This window comes from Xenopus laevis, chromosome 4S (genome assembly GCF_017654675.1).
Source record: "Xenopus laevis strain J_2021 chromosome 4S, Xenopus_laevis_v10.1, whole genome shotgun sequence".
NCBI lineage: Eukaryota > Metazoa > Chordata > Amphibia > Anura > Pipidae > Xenopus > Xenopus laevis.
In genome coordinates this window covers 102086497-102111876 of record NC_054378.1, presented here as the reverse complement: position 1 = coordinate 102111876, position 25380 = coordinate 102086497, and the positions used below count along the sequence as shown (strand labels likewise).

The 25380-nt window shown below is 37.2% G+C and overlaps 1 protein-coding gene across 2 annotated transcripts in view; it reads left to right on the top strand.

The window, feature by feature from the left end:
• cdc42ep1.S (CDC42 effector protein 1 S homeolog) overlaps positions 1 to 20619 on the top strand; it is a 29485-nt gene extending 8866 nt beyond the window's left edge. For both annotated transcript variants that reach the window (XM_018259291.2, XM_041561660.1), the window contains 2 exons: positions 8565 to 9391; positions 19612 to 20619. In XM_018259291.2, the coding sequence (XP_018114780.1) occupies positions 8971 to 9391; positions 19612 to 20165 (975 nt within the window). In that variant the 5' untranslated portion in view covers positions 8565 to 8970 and the 3' untranslated portion in view covers positions 20166 to 20619. The remainder of the gene's footprint in view (positions 1 to 8564; positions 9392 to 19611) is intronic.
• The last annotated feature ends 4761 nt before the right edge of the window (positions 20620 to 25380 follow it).

Here is a 25380-nt window from a genome sequence, read left to right as displayed (position 1 = left end):
TATTAATCATCTAATTGAGTCTCTGGACCACATCGGATATTAGATGTGATATTGCACAAGCCTATAAATAAATCTGCTTTACTCTCAGTTAAGATAAGGGAGTCTTTCTGTAATTTGGATCTCTGCTAAAAAACATTTCAACATTAAGGGGCATATTTATCAAGTGTCGAATTTCGAAGTACAAAAAATTTCGAAATTCGACCATCGAATTGAAAAACTTTGAATTCGAATATCGGATTCGAAGTTTTTTCACCGAATTTGGCAATCCTACGACCGAATAAACGATTTGAACGATTTTAGCGTACGATCAAAGGATTTTTATTCTATGTGTAAAGACTTAGAAAAAGTTTGGAGAAGGTCCCCATAGGCTAACATAGCAATTCAGCAGGTTTAATTTGGCGAAGTATTGAAGTCGAAGTTTTTTTAAAGAGACAGTACTTCGATTATCGAATGGTCGAATATTCGAACGATTTTTACTTTGAATCAAAGTCAAACTAAATTCGAAGTCATAGTATCCTATTAGATGGTCGAAGTATCCAAAAAATTACTTAAAAATTCGAACTTTCTGTACTTCGAAAATTCACTCGAACCTTAGTAAATCTGCCCCATAATAAACCCAATAGGATTGTTTTGCCTCCAGTTGAATTTATGCAGCTAAAATAAGATCAAGTGCAAGTAAGTTATTAAAAGTCAGAATTATTTGCTTAAAAACGGAGTATATGTGAGATGACCTTCCCATGTTTCAGAGCTTTCTGTATAACAAATAACGGATCCCATACTTTATACATATGGAAAAATCACACCAGAATCAATATACTTATTATTATATATCTCTTATCCAAATCCTTATCTTATAAAAGTGCTGGGGTTTCACCAAACCCTAAACCAAATCCCAGATTCGTTACATGCCATACTTATTAAAGAGCACATGGAAAGGGATTCAGGAAGATCAAATGGTATTGGTGGTAAAATATGTGGCATCTAATGTAGTTGAGATCCCAAAAAGGTGGCTCAACAGATGGCTCTGGATACAGTTTAAATGAGAAATATATCCAATTTATAAACAGAGCTAACCAGTGCTGTTTATTGTGTACATGTAAGATGCATTTTCTGAGATGTCGAGCCATAACCTCATCATTTACAACAAGGTAAAAGGTACAACCAGACAGAAGGGAGGAAGGAAATAAAGAAAGATGATAGATAATAGACAGACAGACAGCTAGTTTTAGCTGGAGTTTTTTTTTTTAATTTTTAGCAGCTTTGGAGCATAAATCAAAAAAAATTTTCCTCTAAAAATTCAAGTTTTCCCCCTTAAAAACTCGACCAGAAACATTTGAGGCTTGATAGATAGATAAATAAATAAATGTCCTCATTATAACCAACAGTATTTCCTGTATTTAGAACCCACAAGCAATTTCTTTTTTAATTAAACAGACACCTGTGGATTAATAACACGCACATATCATAACAATATTTATGCTAAGCTTCTTTTTTTTTTAGAGATAAAAACAAGAACAGACAAATTGACTTGAGACTTGGCCCAAACAGATGCCCATATTTTGCAGTGACAGGTGTGTCAGTGTTTCCTAAGCACCCCATCTGAATTGAATTAACTACACTTGGACAGAATATTCATGTTTTGTCTCGGGGACTTGTCTAGCGAAAAGTGACAGATACAAAATGCCAAGTGCCCCATTAGCCAACACATACTCACTGTTTGACTGCAGATAAGAGCCAATTGGCTTATCTACTCTGTACAGTGTTCAACAAACTAGTCCAGTGTTAGGACAGCCCAGGTATTCCTTAACCCCACTTCAACGGGTTCAAATTTAACATTTAAATGTTACATTTAACACAGATTATTAGCTCTAGTCATTATCCATATTATTTCTTTTTAACTTAGTATTTTGCCAAGTGTAAGTATTATAACATCTGTGTAGTAGTAGCCATAATATTATCTCTGTTAATGACATACATACTGTACTGTACACCGGGACAACAAAGACTGATTTTCAGCATATTTTGGTTACAGGGGACTCTGAAAAAGCATATATTCTTAATCAGAAAACAAATATATTCTTTATGTATGTATTCAATAGAGGAGTTACCAGACCCATTTGTTTAAAGTACGGCTCAAATAAGTTGTCGTGTCAAGATGCGGTACTTAAATGATTAAGCTAGATAATGTGAACAAGGGCCCAGGAAGGATCTGATAGAATACAACCTCAAATGCTTAGATAATTTAGTTCAGTGTTAACCAGAAAACTATTTCAGATTTTCCCACACTCTGGATTTTGTCAGGTGTTTGAATTCCACGTAGACTTCTGCTTTCTAAACTAAGGTATGCTGGTCTTGGTAATGCTGTTTGTACATGGGTAGAAAACTGACTAAAAGATTGTGTACATGTAGAGACCCTGAGATTTGGGTGTATTTATCTCAGGCATTTCCCCTTGGTAAAAGGACACCTAAGGGCCCTTTAGTTAACTCAGGCAGCTATGTCCCTTGCTGGGTCCACATTAGTTCATGGAGTTTGTCCACTATATGGCACTGTTTGTCAATATAAAAGGGTTTAGCACCATGCGGTCTGGGTCTGTCCTGGGACTTTGCCTCAGTGTGAGGAACTACAGGTCCAGGTCTGCTGGGAAAGTTAGTTAAGCGTAAGATAGTGATAGTAATACAGTAATAGTAATACAGTAATAGTCGCTCTAGGAGTGAAAGTCAGCACAGGGTAGCTAGTGAGCAGATGTGGCTCCAACGAGGAGAAATAGTGGGGTTAGGACCCCGTGGTATTTGAACCACTAGTGCAGGGACTACAGTGGGTGAGTTGAGGACCAGATAAGATACCAAGACCCAATACCCCAGGCTGAATACAGTGGGTGAGGTGAGGATCAAGTCCGGTGCCAAGATACAAGACCTCAGGCTGAGAAACCCATGCCTTAGTGCTTCACCAGAGGGATAGTGCCCAGTGAGAGTGGTAACTATTCCCCAAGTCTATTGTTGCTGTAACCTTGATATATATTGAATATTAGCCCGTCTGCTACTCTATGATTACTGTGAACATCAAAGTGCTTGTGAACTACGACCTTGCCATTGTTCTCTGTAAATAAACAAGTTATAGTTTACTGCAAAGAAACTGTCTGGCTGAATATTCTACCGCATTGATCTACACCAGGTACCGGGAGTTGCAGGGAGTTGCAAGGGTACACTGGGGGTCCAGGGCACACTACAAGCAGTTTTAGCCTGGTCACACACAGCCTTAATACATAGCAAAATCTACACCTACGGGTGCGCTACATACAGAAACTGGTTGTCCAAGATACAATCTCTACGTCTCTACTTGGAGTATGGTTCTTATTGGGATGCTACAGGGTTCTGCATTGGTCCATATTTATTTAATTTGTTCATTAATGACTTGAAGAATGTCATAGAAAGAAGTGTATCTGTCTTTGCAGATGACACCATACTGTGCAGGCCAATTCATTCCATTGTTGATGCAGCATCCTTGCAAGGGGATCTGGACAAACTGGCAATCTGGGCAGCTAAATGGCAGATGAGATTCAATGTTGATAATTGTAAGCCATTTATACATTCAGTGGTATTAAGTTATGCAAGAGGGACCTGGGGTACTTGTGACCTAAACTTGTAACTTGTAAACTTTAGCAAGCAATGCCCGTCAGCATCACTAAGGGACAATACCGTATGGTCTTGTATTAAAAGGGGTATAGAATTACAGGAGGAAGGGGGTCATAGCACTGGTATAACCCCTCTAGAATATACAGTTCACTTGTGGACTCCAGTGGATAAAAATGAATGATATTATTTAAACAGAGGAAAGTCAAAAGAAGAGCAACTAAGTTGATAAAGGTCATGGAAGATCTCAGTAATATAGAAAGGCTGACCAAATTGAGCATTTTTACAGGGGGATCCAGGCATTTAAGGCAGAATATGATCAATTTGTATAAATACTGTACAATTTACTCTCAGGTTCTTTATTCAACATTAGAACCTTCCATCAGACACAAGGGCATACCATTCAGATTTGATGAAAAGGTTTATAATAGCGAGAAATATGAAGTTGTGGAATTCTTTTCCTGAGACACTAGCAGATACATAAGATAGCTTCAAGAAAGGGCTGGATGACTTTTTTTAGGCGTCCGATTTGACGCCTAAAAACTCCGATTTTCTCAGATTTTTCCCCAAAAACCACTAAATCTTTGGATTATTGCACAATACCCAGCACAGATCAGGATATCTTCGGGACTTCTCCCATTGACTTCTACATGGACTTGGCAGGTCTGAGTTGGAGTACTTTTTTATTCAGACTTTTAACACCCTCTGGGTTCAATAAATTTTGAATTTTTTTTCCCACTAAAATCTCTGATTTTATAGTAAAAAAAAACTTGAGGCAGCAGGTGGGGGGTTGTCTTCCTCTAGATCAGTTTGCAGTTAGGCAGGTTTACTTGGAAAACTTGATCGATATGAGCTTTTTTTCAACTTCATCTACAGTTAATATGTTACTAAGTTATCCAAGCCTTATCACATGGGCCAAAGCAGCTACTGAAAATTCTAGCAAATAATATAGTATAGTCAAGAAGCTGTTTAAACTAGTCTGGTTGTACCTGATGAAACCAATCAATCAGTAAATATGGCTAAACACATATGAAAAGTTATTAGCACTTTCACCATGAAACCCCCATTATTTCTGGCATAGCACTGGCAAACATACATATTTATAAAAAATATGGTTAGTAATGTGACTTCTGTGACTGTATTGCTTAATATATGAACTGGGTTAATATCTGCTGTTGAAAACAGAAGAAACAACAGCCAGTATTTTAACTTATACCTTAAATCTCATTGATGCAAGTGGTTTTACTCTTCCAGACTTTGGTGAATGCATTTAAGTGATATAAGATATGTATAAAGTAGATTATCTTTGGCATTTTGCTGTTAGAGCCTTGTTACTTTACAAGCAATAAATGTATTTCTGTCAGCTATTGTTGCTTGCTATTTGAAATACAAAATCAATGAAACAAACTCTCAGCCTTTATGCAGTGGAACATGACCATAGTCCTCAGTGACATACTCTGATCTTAATGACACTTTCTAGCTGCCATCTTGGCCACTCTTAAATTGCTTTGGAGAGCAATGAAGGATATCAGCCCAAGGTTCATTTACACATTGATTGCACCAGGGAGAGCAAATGGATGTGGGCCCCAGCTGATGGGACTCTGTGTCAGCCAATCTTTGGCGCAAGAACAACATGATCATCTATCAGATCATCTATGGTGACCTCATTGTGTGACCTCTCCAAGTGACAAGATCTAACCATGGCTATCTTTAGGTTGCACTGTCAGGCATATGGATTGATGAGTATAAATATATAATAGGGTCAATTTATTAGAAAACAATTAACCTTCCTGTATAATTTTGGATGCTGTTATGAATGAAACTGGGGAACCTAGAGGAAATCCACACAAACAGTGAGAGAACATACCACCTACTTGCAGATAGTTCCCTGGTCAGTTTCTAACTCCAGCTCTGTGAAGCAACAATGATGAGCCATTATGTTGCCTAGCTACAGGGCCACCAGCACATAGCATCTTTTAGCCCAAAAATGATGGCAAAAAATAATTGGAATTATTGATATTAAAAGCAAGACTGTGACTAACAACTAACTAACAAGGTAGCCATCATTTACATATTATACCAGCCTGTGTCTATATGTTGTATTTTCTATACCATCCTACACTACTTATCTATGACATGGTAGACCTCTTTCATGCTACAATTTATGATCTGAATTCAGTTAGGTTGACTGTCTGTGCTGTTTGATGTATTAGAAGCATACATATTGTAGCAGAAATACTTGCACCTCATTTGAGCTATTGGATCTAACAATAGCTGGTTCTGCAATCATCCGATCATAATCTGCTTTTAGTTGTAACTAAAGGAGAAGGAAAGGTCTTTTAACTTGGGGTGCCAAAAGTTAGGCACCCCCAAGTGATCGCATGTACTTTCCTGAAACCCCGGGCCAGTGCAACTATTAGAAGAAAACTGCACCTGCCCGGGATTCTTCCAGCGAGCACCACGGAGTGATCGTTTTCTGGCTTCTTCTATCTTCAAACTTCCCGGGGCAGACACATGCGCAGTAGAACGAAATAGCTGAGCACTACTGCTCACGAGAAAAAATAAGAAGCCAGAAGACGATCACTCGGTGGTGCTCACTGGAAGAAGCCCGGGAGTTCAACTTTTGGCACCCCGAAGTTAAAAGACCTTTCCTTCTACTTTAAGGCCAAATCCTGTGATGGCCCAGTGGGTTTAGGCAACATCTCATCCAGCAAGATTTAAAGCAAGAAAAAGTTTTTCCTATATGAACAAGTGGGTTGTATCTCTTCTAGTAAACAAATTGGTTGTTAGCTAATATTAAACATAGTTATACTCAAATCCTCCTTCAGTTATCAGGATTCTTTCTACTGTTAGTTTTGCAGATTTCAGTTATAAGTGAGAGTTCATGAAATCTCAACATGGGATGAACAACAAGAGTATGGTATGTTTTTAATTTCTTTATCTCAGAGAACAAATATACCAAATGGTTCCCATCCTTTTTGAGGTCATTTTGTGTCCTTCTCTTCCTCCTTCTCATTTTTTAGCTTTGCCATCCACCCTGTTGTTACTCCTAGATATTGAAATGGATCCACAGGAATTGGGGTCTAGAGCTCACTAATTCTTCTTGATTGTTGATGTCTGTAAATAAAGTTAGGGTTAATCTGCATAACTTTCAATCTTTCAGCTGCAAGTCATATTTCAGTTGTTGATGTAGTGTGTAGCTGTGTTAGATACTATAGAAGTGAGTTTTGCAGTAATGAGGAATGCCAAATATATCAGAGAGCAGCAGTTACAGAATTTCAATGGAATCTTTAGTGAGATAAACAAGCTGTCACTTTGCTGGAAAGGTCAGAATACAAAATATCCAGATTATTATTCTAGTCAGTTTCACATGTGTTTTAATATAGAATCATAATACGTCATAGAAGTAGTAAGGAATTTACAGATTTATTGAAATATCTGATTTAAACAGGGGTGCTTCACCAATGAGACGACTTGAGACTGTCGCCTCATGCGGCAGCACCCCACTAGGTACCAGGGGCTGCAAAAATGCCGCTCCTGGTACTTTAAGAGCCGAATTTCTGCTTTTAAAACATATTTTACCAGAAACAAACTCAACCTAACTCCCATTCACAAATGGGTTTTTATGAATATCTGTAATTTTTCGAGTTTATATGCTTAAATACTCCAAATTTTTTTGGGTTTATATGCTTAAAAACCTCAAATGCCTCAACTTTATTGGGTGTTTGAGCAAAAACCAGCATGAAACACCCCAAAACTCTTGAAATTCTTGAAGGTTAAAAACATCTTCAAATGGTTAAATGGACAGCTGTCATTGACTTTTACATGACATTTGACAGGTTTTAGATGGAGTATTTTTTGGTTTGGATTTTGAGCAGCTTTGGGTCATAATAAATCTCGAAAAAATTCACGCTTTTTTCTTAAAAAAATATTTTTTTTGTGAAAAAACTAAAAAAAAATAGTTTTAATAAAGAAACCCTAGAATGGTATTTCTATTTTTTTTTTTTGTTCAAGAAGAAAAGTAGGCAGGTGGTAAAGACAAGGCTCTACTGCACCCCTTAACGTTGTTCTCTACACCTTGCAAGTGTTGTATCTTTAATTTGGTAGTGTCCCCAAGGAACAAATGTTTGATAAGGGAGCACTAACTGGTGCGCTCTTGTACATGCACCCCAGGGATTGAAAAATGACCCCTATCGTGTCCCAGCAAAGTAATATACTAAAGACCATTGTATAAAAAGAACAGAGGCGCCAAAAGAATAAAAGGATATAAACGAGTTTAAAAACCAAAACTTGGTAATCAGAGGAGGCAGTAGTGGACTTACCTCCTCCAAGCAGACACAAAACAACTGTAATTAAGCAGTCAAAATTTATTAACGAACTCCAATCAGTGCAACGCGTTTCACGGGCTCAGACCCGCTTCTTCAGGCAATAAACATAGGAGTTACAGCATCTGGCAGTAGTATACACACTTAGAGGCGCTAAGTATGTATACTACTGCCAGATGCTGTAACTCCTATGTTTATTGCCTGAAGAAGCGGGTCTGAGCCCGTGAAACGCGTTGCACTGATTAGAGTTCGTTAATAAATTTTGAATAATTGGAAGGTTGTCTCCCATAGACTTCATTTTATTTGAAATATTCAAATTTCTAAAAATTATTTCCTTTTTCACTGTAATAATAAAACAGTACCTTGATCCAAAATAAGGTAAAATTATTCCTTCTTGGAAGCAAACCAGTCTATTGTGTTTATATATTGTTTCAATGTTTTTTAGTAGCCTTAAGGTATGAAGATTCAAATTATGATAAGGTCTGTTTTCCAAAGCATTCTCATTAACAGGTCCAATACCTATATTACTCTGAATAATAATCTGGTAGGACTGTAACTGCTAATATCCTAATATATATATATTTATTATGTTTTTTTTTTCAATTGTAGGACCTCATTACAGTATATAGTTAGTTCTCTGGAATTTTTGCCTTCATCATCACAACTACCTTCTGGCATCTTCTTCTAATCAAGAAGTACATGGATTTTCTCTATTAAATTTGATTACTGCAAAAAGTCAGTCTAAAATCCCCAAGGAATTCATTCTCACCAAGAATTACTAATATAGAAAGACCTTTCAGAAGCCACAGATACAGAATAATTGTACAATTTACATTGAATGCCAAATGAAAGATTAATATATCTGACAAATCAGGATACCTGGTAGCTAAAGAAACTAAATTCTCAGTAAACTGACTGGATCTTTATCGGGAAGTAGAAAATGATTCACTCCTAGTATTGAATGCCCCTTGTTTCTTTGACCTTATTGTAATAATCATCAGAAAAAGAAGGAACAATGAACCTAGGGAATCTGCCTGTCATCAAAACCCTTGTGTCTCGTTCCAGACGGGAACGTGTGACATTAAAACCAGAAATGATCAGCCCCCCAATGGGGGACTTCCGACACATTATGCACGTGGGCAGAAAAGGAGAAGTGTTTGGGGACACTTCATTTCTTACTCAACTCCAAGAAAGGCGAAGACACCACCGCTTGAACTACATAACCAAAAAATTACGCAAAGCAGGATGGATGCCACCACAAAGTCCGGGAAACAGAGGAAGAGTTGATTCTCCTATCAATCCTCCACCTAATGTTTCCCCCATCATTAAGAATGCAGTGTCCTTGCCACAGCTTACAAAGTATGGTTGGGATCATGAGAGGAAACAAGACAGAGATAAAATATGGAACTGCCTTTCAGAACCAAACAGTCCTTATGGTGAGTATAAAGATACCTGATATATATACCTGATAAGCCAGGAGGTTTTATCAATTTTATCTAGCAACGGTTTAGAAGAAATTGGGTGAAATTAGCAAAAATAAAAAAACATGCAGTGCCACTGCAGCTTTTATTTCTCCCTCCATTAACAAAAGCACTTATAAACATTATGCTTAGTAAACCATAGAATTCATACAAAGCCAAGAGGTCCTCAGCCATTATCAATATACTGTATATAGGACATGTGGAGGCTTATTGATTAAAGGTTGGATTTTAGTGGTTTTAGGCGTTGTAACCATGGCAAACTCTAAAACCATGATTCTCATTGAATTTATTAAAATTTCAGAATATAAAAAGTACAAACAAAAAATGCGCTGATCTATGTGCTAAAAAGTACCAATACCTCGAAAACCTCTAAAAATTAGAGTTTTTGGATAATTCCTAGCGAAATACAAATCCGAAAACCTCTAGTCCGAATTGACTTAAAACAATTGCATTGATTTCTATAGGAGGTTTTCAGATTTTTACACTTAAAGGGCACCTGTTGGCCAAAAATATTATCAACAACCAAAGATGTGCGCTAAAAGAACCTGCACTCCAGTTGGGGGTAACAGTAGGTTTCTTTTTAAAAACTGCAAGCGCCCGTCTCATGCATAGCACATGTGAATAATGCGCTTCTGATTTCATGCACATGACAAGTCTCAGCATTTGTTCATTATATGCATGCGTGTGCCCCAACATGGCTGCTCGTACTTGGGGGCCCCTCCCGGGGCAGGTTGCCTAGTGCTGGAGGGGGCAATTTTATTTTTTTTTTAATAAACTACTGTTACCCCCAACAGGAGTGTGGGATCTATTAGCCCACACCATTGGCAGGGGGAAATGTTTTTTGTTAACAGGTGCCCTTGAATACATTTTGAATTTTTAAAGCTTTTTAGAAATACAGAAAAACCATACATTTTTCTGAGATTCATGGAAAAAAACAAAATTCGAACCCCTGAGACATTTTTTGCACTAAGCTGTTAAAAATGCCCTCCACTTTAAACAAAACTGGGATTGTTTGTACATATATAGCAATATATTTAAGCTGACCAACTACCTGTACATTAATGACATCATCATATAACTCATCATTTTTCCCATATAACCTATTTATACAAAAATGTTAAATATATTAGGTGCAATCTGAATATCTAGTGTGACACAACACTATGAAAGCTTGTGTAAATGGAACAGGTCACCTTCATGGGGTTATGGGGTAAACTTTTAGTATGATGTAGAGAGTGATATTCTAAAAAAATTGGCAATTGGTTTTCATTTTTTTTTATTATTCGTGTTTTTTTTAATTATTTTGCTTTTTGTTCAGCAGTTCTTTGGTTTGGAAATTCAGCAGCTATCTGGTTACTAGGGTCCTAATTACCTTACCAACCAGTCAGCGATTTGATTGAGAGCCTGGAATATAAATAGCAGAGGGTCTGAAACGAAAGATAAGTAATAAAAAGTAACAACTGAACTGTAGCCTCACAGACCAATAGCTTTTTGATTTCTGGGGTCAGTAAATACCATTTGAAAGCTGGATAGAGTCATATAATTCAGAAACAGTAAAAAAAAGATAATAAATGAAGACCACTTAAAAAGTTGCTTAGAATTGGCCATTCTATAACATACTAAAAGTTTACTTAAAGGTGAACCACCCGTTTAAAAAACCAATTTCACTATTGAAATAGTGATATAAATCCTTTGGGATGACCTAGTCCATACTTTATTGATTGTAAGTATTCATTGTAAGGGACACCGCTTCATCACTTATATTAAATGGTCTTTAAAGTAATACAGTATAACACAAAACCATAAAGGCAAAGTAAATTACTAACAGTCTATGAACTTATTGACAATGTTATGGTTGTTTTGAATGACCTCACAGTTGGAAGATAGTCCTTCTGTCTGGTATAGTGCCCAGCATATGTCTCAACATACTCTGCACCCTTTGCCTTCCTCCAGTATACCCATAGGTAGCTGCCCATCGATGAAAGTGATGTCAAAACCTGCAGCTGTTGCTATTTCATCACTTCCATTTGTGACATCACTTCCATTGCACGTGGGAATAACCAATACATCCAACATTTACTATATACACTTACTTTTGATTTCCCTTGAAATGTATACCTGTACCTATATTTAAGAAAAAAAACTTAATATAAACTAGAATTACTGAAATGTATTTTCTGCCTTTAGCTCGTTTTCAAATCTGCTGTCTCAACCACAAGTCTAACCACATGTGTATGAATGAGGCATGGGTAAATGAGAAACATAACATCAATTAGAGCAGTTATGGAGACCTGGGACCAGATGTGGCCTTCCAAGGAATTTTATGGACCACAATGAACCACAATAAACATCTCTTAATGTGGCAACATCATTTAAATATAATTGAACCCATGAACCTGGGGTTTTTTTGGAACAACTGACCTACAGTAATTCAAGAAAAAGTTTAAATACTGAATTAGAGCCAGAAAATGGGTCATATATGGACTTTTTCCATTACACAGACTCAACCGTACTTTTCGTTTATATTATGCCTCCTTTTTCTTCCCTGAGAAAGTCAGCCTTTGCCATATAGCTGACCACTATTTGTCACCCAGACACAAAAATCTGAATAATAAAAGTCCTTTTCAAATTAAACATGAAATCCAATTTCTATTTTTTTATTAAAGCATTCATAGCTGTTGTAAGCTCATTTAAAAATCTCAGCTGTCAATCAAATATTGTCTGCCCCTCCTCTTTGCCTTAGGCATAGAGGCGGGGCAGACAATTACTTTCACTTTCCATTTAGCACTTCCTAAATGTCACTGCTCTCCACACATTCCCCCATTCTCTATACCTTTTAATTGTGTAGCCAGTGCATGGGGTGGACATCAGGTCCCCCATTTTGGTGCACAAACAAGATTCTGAGCTGCTGCAAGGCTTGTCTTAATAACAGTCTCCACAAAATGGCTCCTGCCTGCTTGCTATAATTATGAGTTACCAGACTGAAGGAAACAAGATTCAAATAATTTATATAGTGTAATTAAAGTTCATTTTGCTTGATTAATGTGATAAAATAGGATTTTGAATCATTTTTTTGGTGACTGGTTCCCTTTAAAAATTTAATTTTCCCAAAAAGGAAAAGGGATGTGAATATGATATGGCAGATGTTGCTCCATGAGTTAAATTCTATATCATGAAATAACTTCTTGTACATCTTTTTTTTTTATCGGTTAACACATTAAATCAGCATTAGTGGAAAATTGATCCGATGTGAAGTTTTGGCTCAGTGAAGAGATTCTTTAAAAATGAGTATATTGCCAATTCAAGTGAAAATGTGCTGAATGGATAAGAAACAAGAAAGAAAGGTTACCAGCCTTACCATGGATAAAAGAATATAAATCCATGGATAAGAAAGGGGCAGCATATTTCCAGTGACCATTTATTTGCATCTTTCCTGTTTAAAAGAGAACTAAAGCTTAATTTTAGAAGTAGGGCAGAAATATTGTACATTTATTGAGGTTTCGAATGGTAAATTCTAATTTGAATTTTCAAATTGTTTTTCATGCCAAAACTCACAATTTGAATTTGAAAACACAAACTCGATTGTAAAGTCAATTGTGAGATTTATCACACCTCGACCATGGAAACCATTCTAATTGCAATATTTGCCACCTAAACCCTGCCCAATTCATTCACAAGTCAATGGCAGAGGTCTGTTCACCCATTTGAAGATGTTAATAGCCTTCCTGACATTCGAATTTTTTTCAGAGGAAAATTCGATTTGAGTTTCGTTCATATTCAATCTGAATACGAATTTTCAGGTAGTTCCCGTTCAATCGTATTTTAGACGTTAGGATTTCTTCATAAATAACCTCCCATTCAAAAAATTCACATCAATTTGAAATTATATAAAATATGGCATTTCTACCCATAATATATTTTAGGGTTTAGTTCTCTTTTAACCACTCAGAACATAGAAATCATTGTATTACCATTAGCGATGGGCAAAAAAAATCGCAATTTGCAGCAAATAAATTTGCGAAACTGCGGCGAACATTCGCAAGCGTCAAAAACATTTGAACGCATGACGCAATAGTCCATCACGTCAAAACTGTCGCACATCAACAAAGTTCGGAAGCCCATTGACTTTAATGCTGGTGTCAAAATTGACGTATTTGTGTTTTGCTAATTTTTCTGCTAAGCAAACCAGGACAAATTCGCCCATCACTAATTACCATGAATATGGCATTTTATTTCTGCCATAATTGCCATTGTGGTCTTATTCAGTATAAAAATTGTAGCTACATCTGCATGCCCTTATACAAAATACACACGAACAACCTCTCAATGCCATGCTTATAAACAGTACTTAGTGATCTCATCACTAAGCCCAACCAACTCAGAACTGCTCTCCTTACTGAGAACTGCTGGTGCTGCCCCCTGATCATGGCCTCAAGGAAGAAGTGTAAGTGGAGAGGCTCATGTCTGGGGTGGGGGCCTATTCCTTCCTTATGTGCACAATTGACAACATGTTCTCACACAAATTCCTCTGGAATATTCTGTATATAAAATGTCTGTGATTTGGGTCCTGCATTATAATTCAATCAATGATTCATGTCACAATGGCTGCTAAAAGCTATGTGGCATAGGCAACCCTCCCACTCACAGCATGATGAGCCTTACATGCACCCCTCACCATGTAACTTTACTCTACAACCCAACCCAAGAATAGAAAACCTTATATATTATAAGTGATCGTTTACATGCTACTGCAAGGTCTAATTATATTCGACTTATCTTGGACTTGTGTGGGCTGTATAAAATCTCTTAAACTGCATCTTTACTCCATTATGTGGTCATGGAGCTCACAGTAGTATATTGTATCCATGCATACTTACAATGAACCTACTGTATTTGCTAATGGGATCTGTTATCTGGAAACCCATTATCCAGAATTACAGAATGGCCATCTCCCATAGATTCCATTTTATCCATATAATCAAAAGTCTTAAAATTGATTTCCCTATACTCTGTAATAATAAAACATTACCTTGTATTTGATCCAACCTAAGATATAATTAATCCTTATTGGAAGCAAAACCAGCCTATTGGGTTTATTTAATATTTACATGATTTTCTAGTAGACTTAAGGTATGAAGATCCAAATTACAGAAAGATCTGTAATCCAGAAAACCCCCAAGCATTCTGGATAACAGGTACCATACCTACTTCCAAAGCTGTTTGCCACAAAGACTTTGAGGTAAATTTACTAAGAAGCGAAAAGTCGCCTGGCGATAGAGTGTGAATCACCACTAGCGTCTATCTCCTTCACTAGCGAAGTGACGCCTGCGCCCATTAGTAAATCGGCGAAGTCCCTGCGGGCGGTAATGCTGGCGAATTGTCGCCACTTCGACCTATAGTAAATCTGCCCCTTTATTAGAGCATAGACTTTGCATAGGAATGTTTTAACTATTGTACTTTTTACTGCTGTACTCCACATTAGTATGTCACAATAAGTTGTGTAGATGTAATGGCTTTGCCCAATAACTCTTTTGAGCATTGCCCAAAGTGTCTGGAATAAAAACAAAATCTATTTATTGAAAATGTGCAGTTATGTTAGTTAGTGAGTCTGTATCACAACCACAGACTCACTAACTAACACAATTGCACATTTTCAATAAATAGATTTTGTTTTTATTCCAGACACTTTGGGTGTCACAAGGTGAAGGAGCAGTGAAGGGGATCTCAAGGGAATAAAATATTCCTTCATCCAGTCTGAAGATTTGATTCCTTAATTAATTCTGAAAATCTTAGCAGTGAAGCGTGTCAGATTCACTGTAATTATACTTTAAACGATTGAAGGGTCATAAAAAAACTCTGCTTAATAAAAGCCATCTATGTGGGGCTTATTTGATAAAATATTAAGCAGATTTCTTTTTTTTAAATTGTGCAATTTGGACTTTGCATCTCTTTTCACTCCTCTGTTGAAAAGATAATATTATAGTCTGTTTTATATATTTTTGTACTGTAAATATTTAATCAGCTCTGCATTGCTAAGACCACCCTCCCCACTGTACTACCTGTGCTCTTAGTGTATCACACACCTGCTTTTGTTTTTCTTTATATGAAATAAAGCACTGAAGTTGAGACTACTGATTTTAGTTTGGCTACCCCCTCTAGTGATAAACTGCAGGCTACAAAGAAACCCTTACAAGCTAATTTAACCATATTGTTTGACCAGTTACCCTCAAACTAACTGCAATATGTTTCCCTTTCATATGTAGCACATACAGGTAAGGTACCTGTTGTACAGAATGTTCGGAAACTGGGGCTTTTTGGATAAGCTGTCTTTCTGTAATTTGGATCTCCATACCTTAAGTCTACTAAAAAAACATTTAAATATTAAATAAATTCAATAGTACTGTTTTGACTGGGCTATGGATTGGTTTTATCTTGGGATCAAGTATGTGGTGCTGCTTGTTTATTACTTAGAAAAAGAAATAAGTTTTAAAATTTTGAACAATTTCAAATGGAGTCTAAGGGAGATGACTTTCCTTTAAATAGGAGCTTTTTGGGAAATGGGTTTCCAGACAATGGATCCCATACCTGTACTTCCTTGTATTTACTCCCTTTAAGCGTACATGGGACCATACTTTTACAACATTCAGAGACAAATTTATTTGCACATGCTTGCATCTTGTACAGAGAAAGATACAGATATGCACACATAAAAATAGAATAAAACAATGCACATACACCAGCATGTAGTCAAATCACTCCAACTAAATATAAAGTGTACACAGTGGAATTTAGAGCATGTTTTGTAATAACCTGAACAGCAATAGGCAAAGAACCTAGCATTCAGAGCATTATACTGTATTAAATACCAGCAAGCATTCATACAGGACTCAGCACTCTAGAGCAGGGCTAGCTGTCCAACTGGTCGCCCACGGCCCCCTTTGTATGCCCCCCATCAAAGTCTGGTTGCTGTGTAAGCATTAAAAGGTATCACTATTGAGATTACCTGGCCCCTACATTGTTTGTTGAACCTCAGACTCAGGCTGAAAAACCCTGCATTGTTCCCACCTGTAATCCCCCCTGTACTGGTCACACCTATAATCCCCCTGCATTGTTCACACCTCTAAAACCCTTTATTGTTCAAACCTCAGACTGCTACTGAAAAATGCCTTACCCTTTAAACAAAACAGGGATTGTTTTTCCATATATTGCAATATATTTAAAACAGTCCTGGCCAGTCCTATGCTCAATTTTCATCTGATTCTTTAAGAATTCTATTGTTTCATTATACATTTTATAAAAGGGACGAATACGTTTTACCTGCAACTTACTAGCTGCTCTCAAAGTAAAACTCCCAAACTTGGGAACTAATGAAACAATAGAATTCTTAAAGAATCAGATGAAAATTGAGCATAGGACTGGCCAGATATGGGATGACTTTGACGTAGTTGGCCAGCTTAAATATATTGCAATATATGGACAAACAATCCCTGTTTTGTTTAAAGGGTAAGGCATTTTTCAGTAGCAGTATCCACAAAATGTCTCTGTCTTAAATATATTGATAATGGGTTGATTGTAATTGTCTATATGTATTTTGTAGTCACAGCCTCGCTGCACCCCCGCCTAATGGTTTTAAAAACTAGTGGTGAGCACAACTTTCCCTTGTTTGTTACAAACCTCAGACTGACAATATGAATGTCTCCATTGTTTATCTGTTCCCACCACTCTACTCTTCCTGCCCTAGGTTGCTTGTGTGCCATACTCTGCCTGTGTATACCCTACTCTGACTGCCTGTGTGTCCTACCCTAACTTCCTTACTCTGCCTCCATACTCTGCCTGTGTGCCATACTCTGCCTGTCCTATGCCCCCCTGTGTGTACCATACTCTGCCTGCCCTATGCCCCTGTGTGTGTCATACTATGCCTTCCCTATGATCCCTGTGTGTGACAAATTGCCCAGAAAAATTCTGGCCCTTAGTACCACAGAAGTGGGACAGCACTGCTCTAGTGTATTAAACCAAGACATACTGTAATATAGGAAAGTGCATTTATGAGCAGGTTCAAAAACAAATTCACCATTTTCCTGCACAATACACTTTCATTTTCTTCTAAAATAAATAGAACACAACAATCACCTCTCCCTTTCTAATTTGTTCTAAATAAATGTTCAAAAACTCATAGACCTTAATTGCTGTAACCTGCTGTATGCGGGTCTCCCCTATTCCAAACAGAGGGATTTGCCACTTAGTCTTCCCTTTCTCTTTTTACCTTTGCCATTATATGCCAGGGAGGTGGTATCCAGTGCAAAATATGGGGTTAGGGTGAAAGAAAGTGAAGATGAGAAAAACAAAAAAATCATAAAGGATTAGTAAAATTATTCTTCCTTAATTTTGCCTACAGATATAGCGATTTTTTGAATTAGGTGCCTTGTTAATACTCCACAAACTATTTATTTTTAAGAAAGGAAGCACCAAGGGTTTGCACATGACTATTGACAATGAAATGCTAAGGAAGAGCTCCACCTGCCTATTTCATACCCCTGTTGCATTCAATTTTTATACTTGTGCTGACCCACCCCCTCTGGTGATGTCAGACATGGGCGTGTCAGGCACAGTATTTAAGTAATAACCTAAACCCATAAACTGGCATGTTGGGCCAGGCTTGGTTCTTGTTTACAGAGGGCAGGTTCATGTTGGCATCACTAGTAATATCAAAATCCATTTAGGTGGCATATCAAAAATATATTTTTTAATTTTAATATGTTTTAATTCATTCTGGGGATCAAAATTTACAGAAAACCCAAGGTCCAAAGCATTCCACATAATAACCAACTGGCTAATGCAACACAGGAAAAGTAGGAATGATTCATTTTTGCAAAGATTACAAGTTGGTAAATAATGGAGAAAGTCTTTATATAACGGAGAGAACTATTTTTAGAAAATGTCTAATGAAATGGTATAAATCACATAAATGTCCCTGTTCTTTGCACAATTTAGGGAAGAGAAAGTGCAGATATAATTTAAAAAAAAAAAAACTTTCACTACAACAAGAAACGTTTGCATTAAAAGGACATAAGGCCAAAGGCTAAATGGGGCCGTCCAAGGGATTTATATGGCCCTCAGGTTCAACAGGGCTTCATAGGCTTTTAAGTATGTTTATTCGTTTACTGCAGAGTAGTGCTAAGTAGTTAAAATTGGAGATCTTCTGATAATAAGCTACTGAGACTTCCAGCCTTATCCTTATATTATTATATTGTGGGAACAGCACAGAACAGACAGGAAATGCTGGAGATGACTAACCAACTCTCCATTTGCAAAACCATAAATGGTATTGAGCACATGGGGTTGGAATGCACCGACACTGGCACCTGAATATTATGATGGTTTCTGGTGAGATTTTGATATTGTAGAATGGGGAAATGGGAACAAATTTTGATTTTCATCTACTTCATTGAACAATTAGTTTTAAAGGATATTGGAAAAGATTTTAATGAAGTTTAATTTTCTATTATTTTATTACGGAAACAATAATAGAATTTTGACTGATGTATAAGTTCCCCCTGGTGGCAAAGTGTTTAAACACAAGTTGGAGTTCATTGTTGTTTGAGATACTGTGCATAAAAAAAGGAAAATTAAAAAGTTATAAAATACATATACTTTTATATAAGGATACAGAATATGAAAAATATCCACAGTCGCAATTTATGTAGAACAGGGGATTAGCCAGGCAAATGCTGTCTAATAATTCATTTTATGGAACCCATTTCGCTACTGAACTTAAAAATCACTGTCACTTCAGAGATGGCTGGCATTTTGGAGCAAAGAAACCATTTGGCAATTGTTCAAAGTGCAGGAAAAAAGTCAAAGTACAAAAATCCTTGGTGGATTACAACCATCAACTAAACTGCTTATAAGTTTATCTAAAATCTGGTTATTGTGCTGCCATGGAAGCATTAGATGAGAGTATTATTTCATAAATATTTCAAATAGTCCTTCAAATAGAACTTCATATTGGGCAATAGACCTATAGCTTTGTGTGCTCAGCCAATTGGGTTTTTGCATCTTGAAACAATTAACAACACTTCTGTAGCTGATTTATGGCATTCTGGGAAGACTGTAAGGACACACAATATTGTCTGGTGATCCTCACCCAACTCTTTTCAATTTTGTTTTCTATTCAGGATTGGAATCTGGGTTGTACACCCTTCCTCGCCAATCAGGTTCACAGATGCTGGACACCAGTTCTGAGAAGTTTGATGAAGACTGGACAAGCCTTGCTCTAACAGATGGTGAAGACTGCAGCACATGCACTGTTCCGGTAGAACTGTCTGGCAGCCTTTGGCGATGTGACTCAATGCAATCATTTACAATGGATTTTGGGCCCTCTCTAATGAGTGAGGTGCTAGAAGGGATGAGCTTTTCTAACACATCCCAAGCAAAGGGGGCCCATGGTGGAGATAGCAATGGCCCCAATGAACAAAGCATTCTGCAAACCAGCAGCAACACTTCAAGCCTAAATACTACCATAGATGACGACGCCGAGTGTGAACCATTTAATATGCACAGCGATGTCCAACAAATAAAAGTGCCCACATCTTGGGATCATGTCAATATAAAAGAGGAAATGGAGTTAGATATAGAGGTGGACAGTGGAATTACAGAATCCGAACAAAGCAGCCGATGCCTTACTACAGAATTATGGGACAGTGGTGATGGTTCCGAAATAGAGATGTAACATTTTGATAAATGTCAAAGCTAAAATTCACTTTAAAAGCTTAGCCTTAATTGATAAAATAATACTATCATCTGTTGCACCCTGACTTTACAGCCAATGTCTTGTTGAAAAGTGCCAAAGCTGGTGGTATATACTGTACTAACCATGGCTAGTTATCTATTATTTTCTTTTAAAGAACAGCAGTAATTATGTAGAAAATGAGAGACTCCTCTGTATGAAGCTATATGTAACATTTAAGCTGGTCGCTGCCTCGTATGGTTTCTGTAATACTCAGCCTACTGACTACCATGTAGCAGGTCACTAGTATGTGAGATGAGGTGATTGGGCCATTTAGAGAAAACATGGAAAGTGACAAGGGTCTTATTAAGGGGGCCAATTACCTAGCTCGAGTGAAGGAATAGAGGAAAAATAGTTTGAATTTCGAATGATCGAATATGGCTACTTCGACCATCGAATTGGCTACTTCGACCTTCGACTTCGAACCGATTCAAACTACAAATCGTTCGACTATTCGACCATTCGAAGTACTGTCTCTTTAAAAATTTCTTCGACCCCCTAGTTCGCGGTAAAACCTACCGAGGCCAATGTTAGCCTATGGGGAAGGTCCCCATAGGCTTCCTAACAATTTTCTGATCAAAGGAATATCCTTCGATTGATTAAAATCATTTGAATCGTTCGATTCGAAAGATTTAATCGTTCGATCGAACGATTATTCCTTTGATCGTTCGATCGTAGGAATAGCGCAAAATCCTTCGACTTCGATATTCGAAGTCGAAGGATTTTACTTCGACAGTCGAATATCGAGGGTTAATTAACCCTCGATATTCGACCCTAGGTACATGTGCCCCTAAGTGTTGCAGTTCATAAATCCAACTAGTTATTGCCAATGATACAATTTAGCCACATTATTTTGCTGAACAAAAAAAAAAAACACACAGCGCAAGCATTTTGAACAAGAACATGTCTTCATAGGTTATTAAATGAAAGCAGAAATAATTATAAGAAACTCTTTAATATCAAAAACACAATTGTTAGTTCAAAAAAATCTCATGAAAATGTTCATAGCCATTCAATTAAGGTCTTACCAGTGATTACCATGTTAGTCTATGTGACTTGTATTGTAAATTTTTGATTCAGCTTCCCCTGAGGGATCATTGCAGGTTGAGCAGAAATATCATTCCACTTTTAATTTGAAGATGTGACGGATCAAGTACTGTGATCTTTCATAATTGTATTAGTAAGTATGATCAAACAGGAAGAACCTCTATCTACAATTTATAGCAGGGTAAACAGGAATAATCTCTACTTGTAACTTATGGCATGGATGATTAACCTATTGGTCAGGACCCAAGAAATGGATCCTGCTGCTGTCTTTTTGATCTGCTAAGTAAATTTTTTTCCCACTATAGAAAATAGAACTGAAATGAGGTCAGACATAATGCTGACTCCAATGGGCAAATCAGGAAAATTGCAGCCAAAAATTGCTGTTTGAAAAATTGCAGAAATTAGCAAGGAAAAAAAAAACAATCGCTTTTTTCATCACAAATGTTCAAAATTTGTCTAATGGAAATCTCTCCACCTAACTGATGACCACGACCATGTGTTTCTTCTGCGTTACAAGATAACATTAGGATGAATCCATTTTAGAATCTTAATGAATACAACAAAATGTCATTGCAAAAACTGCTTTGTTCTGATTATGTAAGTGTTTTTCCCTTAAAATGTAGTTTTTTTAAAGGGCATGTAAAGGCAAAAAAATAAAATCCCATTTTTACTTTCTTTAATGAAAAAGAAACCTATCTCCAATATACTTTAATAAAAAATGTGTACCATTCTTATAAGAAACCTGACTGTATGCAGTGAAATTCTCCCTTCATTTACTGCTGTGGATAGGAATTATCAGATGGTCCCTAACTGCTGAGCAGGGAAACAATCATACTTATGAACAGCAGGGGGAGCCCCAAAATTATTTCCCAGCCATGCAGAACTCAAGCAGCTTTGTTTATGATGATCCCTAAGCAGCCCAGACCACACTGAGCATGTGCACAGTCTTAGGGGCCAATTCATTAACTTCGAGTGAAGGAATAGAAGAAAAAATACTTCGAATTTCGAAATGCTTTTTTGGCAACTTCGACCATCGGATGGGCTACTTCGACCTTCGACTACAACTTTGAATCGAAGGATCCGAACTAAAAATCGTTCCACTATTCGACCATTCGATAGTCGAAGTACTGTCTCTTTAAGAAAAAACTTCGACCCCCTAGTTCGCCACCTAAAAGCTACCGAACCCAATGTTAGCCTATGGGGAAGGTCCCCATAGGCTTGGCTAAGTTTTTTTGGTCGGAGGATAATCGTTCAATACGAAGGGTTTAATCGTTCGATCGACTATTCCTTCGATCGTTCGATCGAAGTATTTGCGCAAAATCCTTCGACTTCGATATTCGAAGTCGAAGGATTTTCATTCCCAGTCGAATATTGAGGGTTAATTAACCCTCGATATTCGACCCTTGATGAATTTGCCCCTTAGTCAAAGATGTTTAATAAAGTTACACGATGGTGACCCCCTGTAGCCAACTTTGAAAGCATAAATTATTTGTTTGATTAGGCTTGTGGTGCAGTAAGTTCATGTTTATATTTAGTATACAAAATACAGCATTTCTAGCCTTATTCTATTTTAGACTTTACATGCCCTTTAATAAGTAAGACCCCTACACACAATCTGGGTTACCTGTGAAAAAAGCCTAACAAACACTGCCTAGTCTTCTTAAAATTGGCAATCTATATACAGTATATAGAGAGAGAGTTACTTTTTATTACTGCTACACATTGGTTTAAGAGCCTGAAATTAAATGGAGAGGGTTTGCAAAATGCACCTATAAAAGATACATGCTGAGAGAGAGGGAGAGAGAGAGAGAGAGAGAGAGAGAGAGAGAGAGAGAGAGAGAGAGAGAGAGAGAGAGAGAGACTTTATGTGCCTATAAGTGTAGTTTTATAGTGGGAATGAGGAGAGAGAAGCCTTGACCAAATTCAGTACTCAGACTATATAAATATATAATATAAAGACACCTACTATGTACTGTACAATGTATATAAAATGTATTATTGTAACCACAACTGCCATATTATTATGTAGCAAACGATTCACAGACACAAGAAATGCTTTTCTTCTTTTCTAACCAAAGGTATATGTATGAATGGTAGCATTATAGTCAGCTTTATATAAAATGAGTACATTAAAGGGGAATATTGGGAAGCACAGTGTACAATTATTTCAATATGGACATCTTACCACTAACTGTAAAACAATAAAACATATGAAACTGCAAACAACATTATGGAACAGTTGATTGGATATTATACAACCGCATCATTGTATTTGGTAGTTTGGTATTCTAGCTCAATGGCCTGATTATGTCCTGACTAATCCCTACCAAGCTGTATGGGACCATGAGCGACGTATTAAACTGGGTACCAAAGATCTCATTGATAGGTGCAAACAAATATTCCGTACATCAGAATAATGTCTTTTTCTCTGCAGTATAACTTATTGTTATTTGTTTAGGCTATCCATTGCTTCTCCTCTGTGTTTAGAGTTTTCTCCATCTCCCTTCTTACACTGCCCACTCATACCCTAAGTGTGGGACCAAAATCCTTACAAAAGCTCACTCATACCCACATATTCCTTACACTGCCCACTCATACCCTAAGCGTGGGACCAATTTCCTTACAAAAGCCCTACTATCTCCTTGGTGGAGCTTGGACGTGCTTACTGTATTACAGCATAGCTATCCACAACTAGGTGAGACTCCTACAGGGTCATGTCTCAAGTGTTGGTGAGCCAAGATATTTGTTCCATTCCACTGAGACAATTTCCACTGATCAGGACCACTTTAATATTTACTACATACAATGACACAGTGCTGGTGCCCAATTAGCATTTTATATAAAGTGTGAACAGGTGAACAATGTGGCCAGTTTCAGTCTTCAGTCTGGGTTTCAGGTATGAACAGTACAGGGCTTTAGGGGTGTGAACAATGCATGGGGGAATTACATGTGGGAACGATACAGGGGATTACAGTGTGAATTTGATTAAAGGGGCCAGTAATCTCTGTAGTGATACCTTTTAAATTTTACAAGTGGTAAGCAGACACAGCAGACAGACTTTCATGTGGGGGGCCACACAATGGTGGTCACAGCCCTGCATTAGAAGTTTTTGCTGGATGGTTCAGCTCAAAAACAACTTGCGGATTACGTGTCCCTGTTGAGACTCTCTACTCAGCCTGCCTTGAATTAGACTAGAACAGCAGATATTTGGTTGCTGTGGGTTTCTGTGCTTGTGCACTTTTGAGCTTTCATCAGTAAGGGAGCCCTATTTTAAAGTTAATGTAAGCAATGATTTGGCAGCAGATAAAAGCTAAAAGCTAAAGCAAATCAACTGATCCTGATGACATTCACCCAGGCATATATCAATATATATGTATTTTATATTAAATTCACGGACAGTTATACTGCAGCCATAGCAGGAGAAAAATAACTGGGTTGCCAATTATATGTGCAAACAGAAATATTGTATGAAAGGAAATGTGTTTGTAAAAGCAAAGCAAAATGGAGAGCATTTTTGCAAAATATGTGTCCTCTTTCATGTTGGCTTGTAGTAATGCGGCTCTTATCTTCCATGGCATTACCAGCTCATGCCATTAGGCAGGGGCAAAGCAGCCACAGAGTCGCTCTGATCAGGAGACTCAAAGAGATGCCTCCGCAGCTGCACATTTCTGTCTGATTGCTGATTTGCAGAAACTATTTTTTTGTGGAACAAATCTTTTCTGAGAGGTTTGTATATTTCTCTTTTTTAATGACTTTATTCTAATGTTATACACTGAGACATCCTATTACTGATGTCTCATGTCTGCATCCTCGAGCATTAAATGAAACTAAAATGAGGAACAAGTCGCTGTGTGAACAGAATTTCATACATTGATGAACATTGACACTTGTATTCTAAATATGATTGGGAAGAGCAGCATTACTTATCTTATAAAAACAGTGCCCATATTGGCCTTAAAGGAGGGCTAAACCCTAAAAATGAATATGGTTTAAAATGCCATATTTTATATACTGAATTTATTGTACCAACCTTAAGTTTGAGTTTTTCAAATGCAGCAATGATTCAGGACTTCAAACTTGTCACAGGGGGTCACCATCTTGGAAAGTGTCT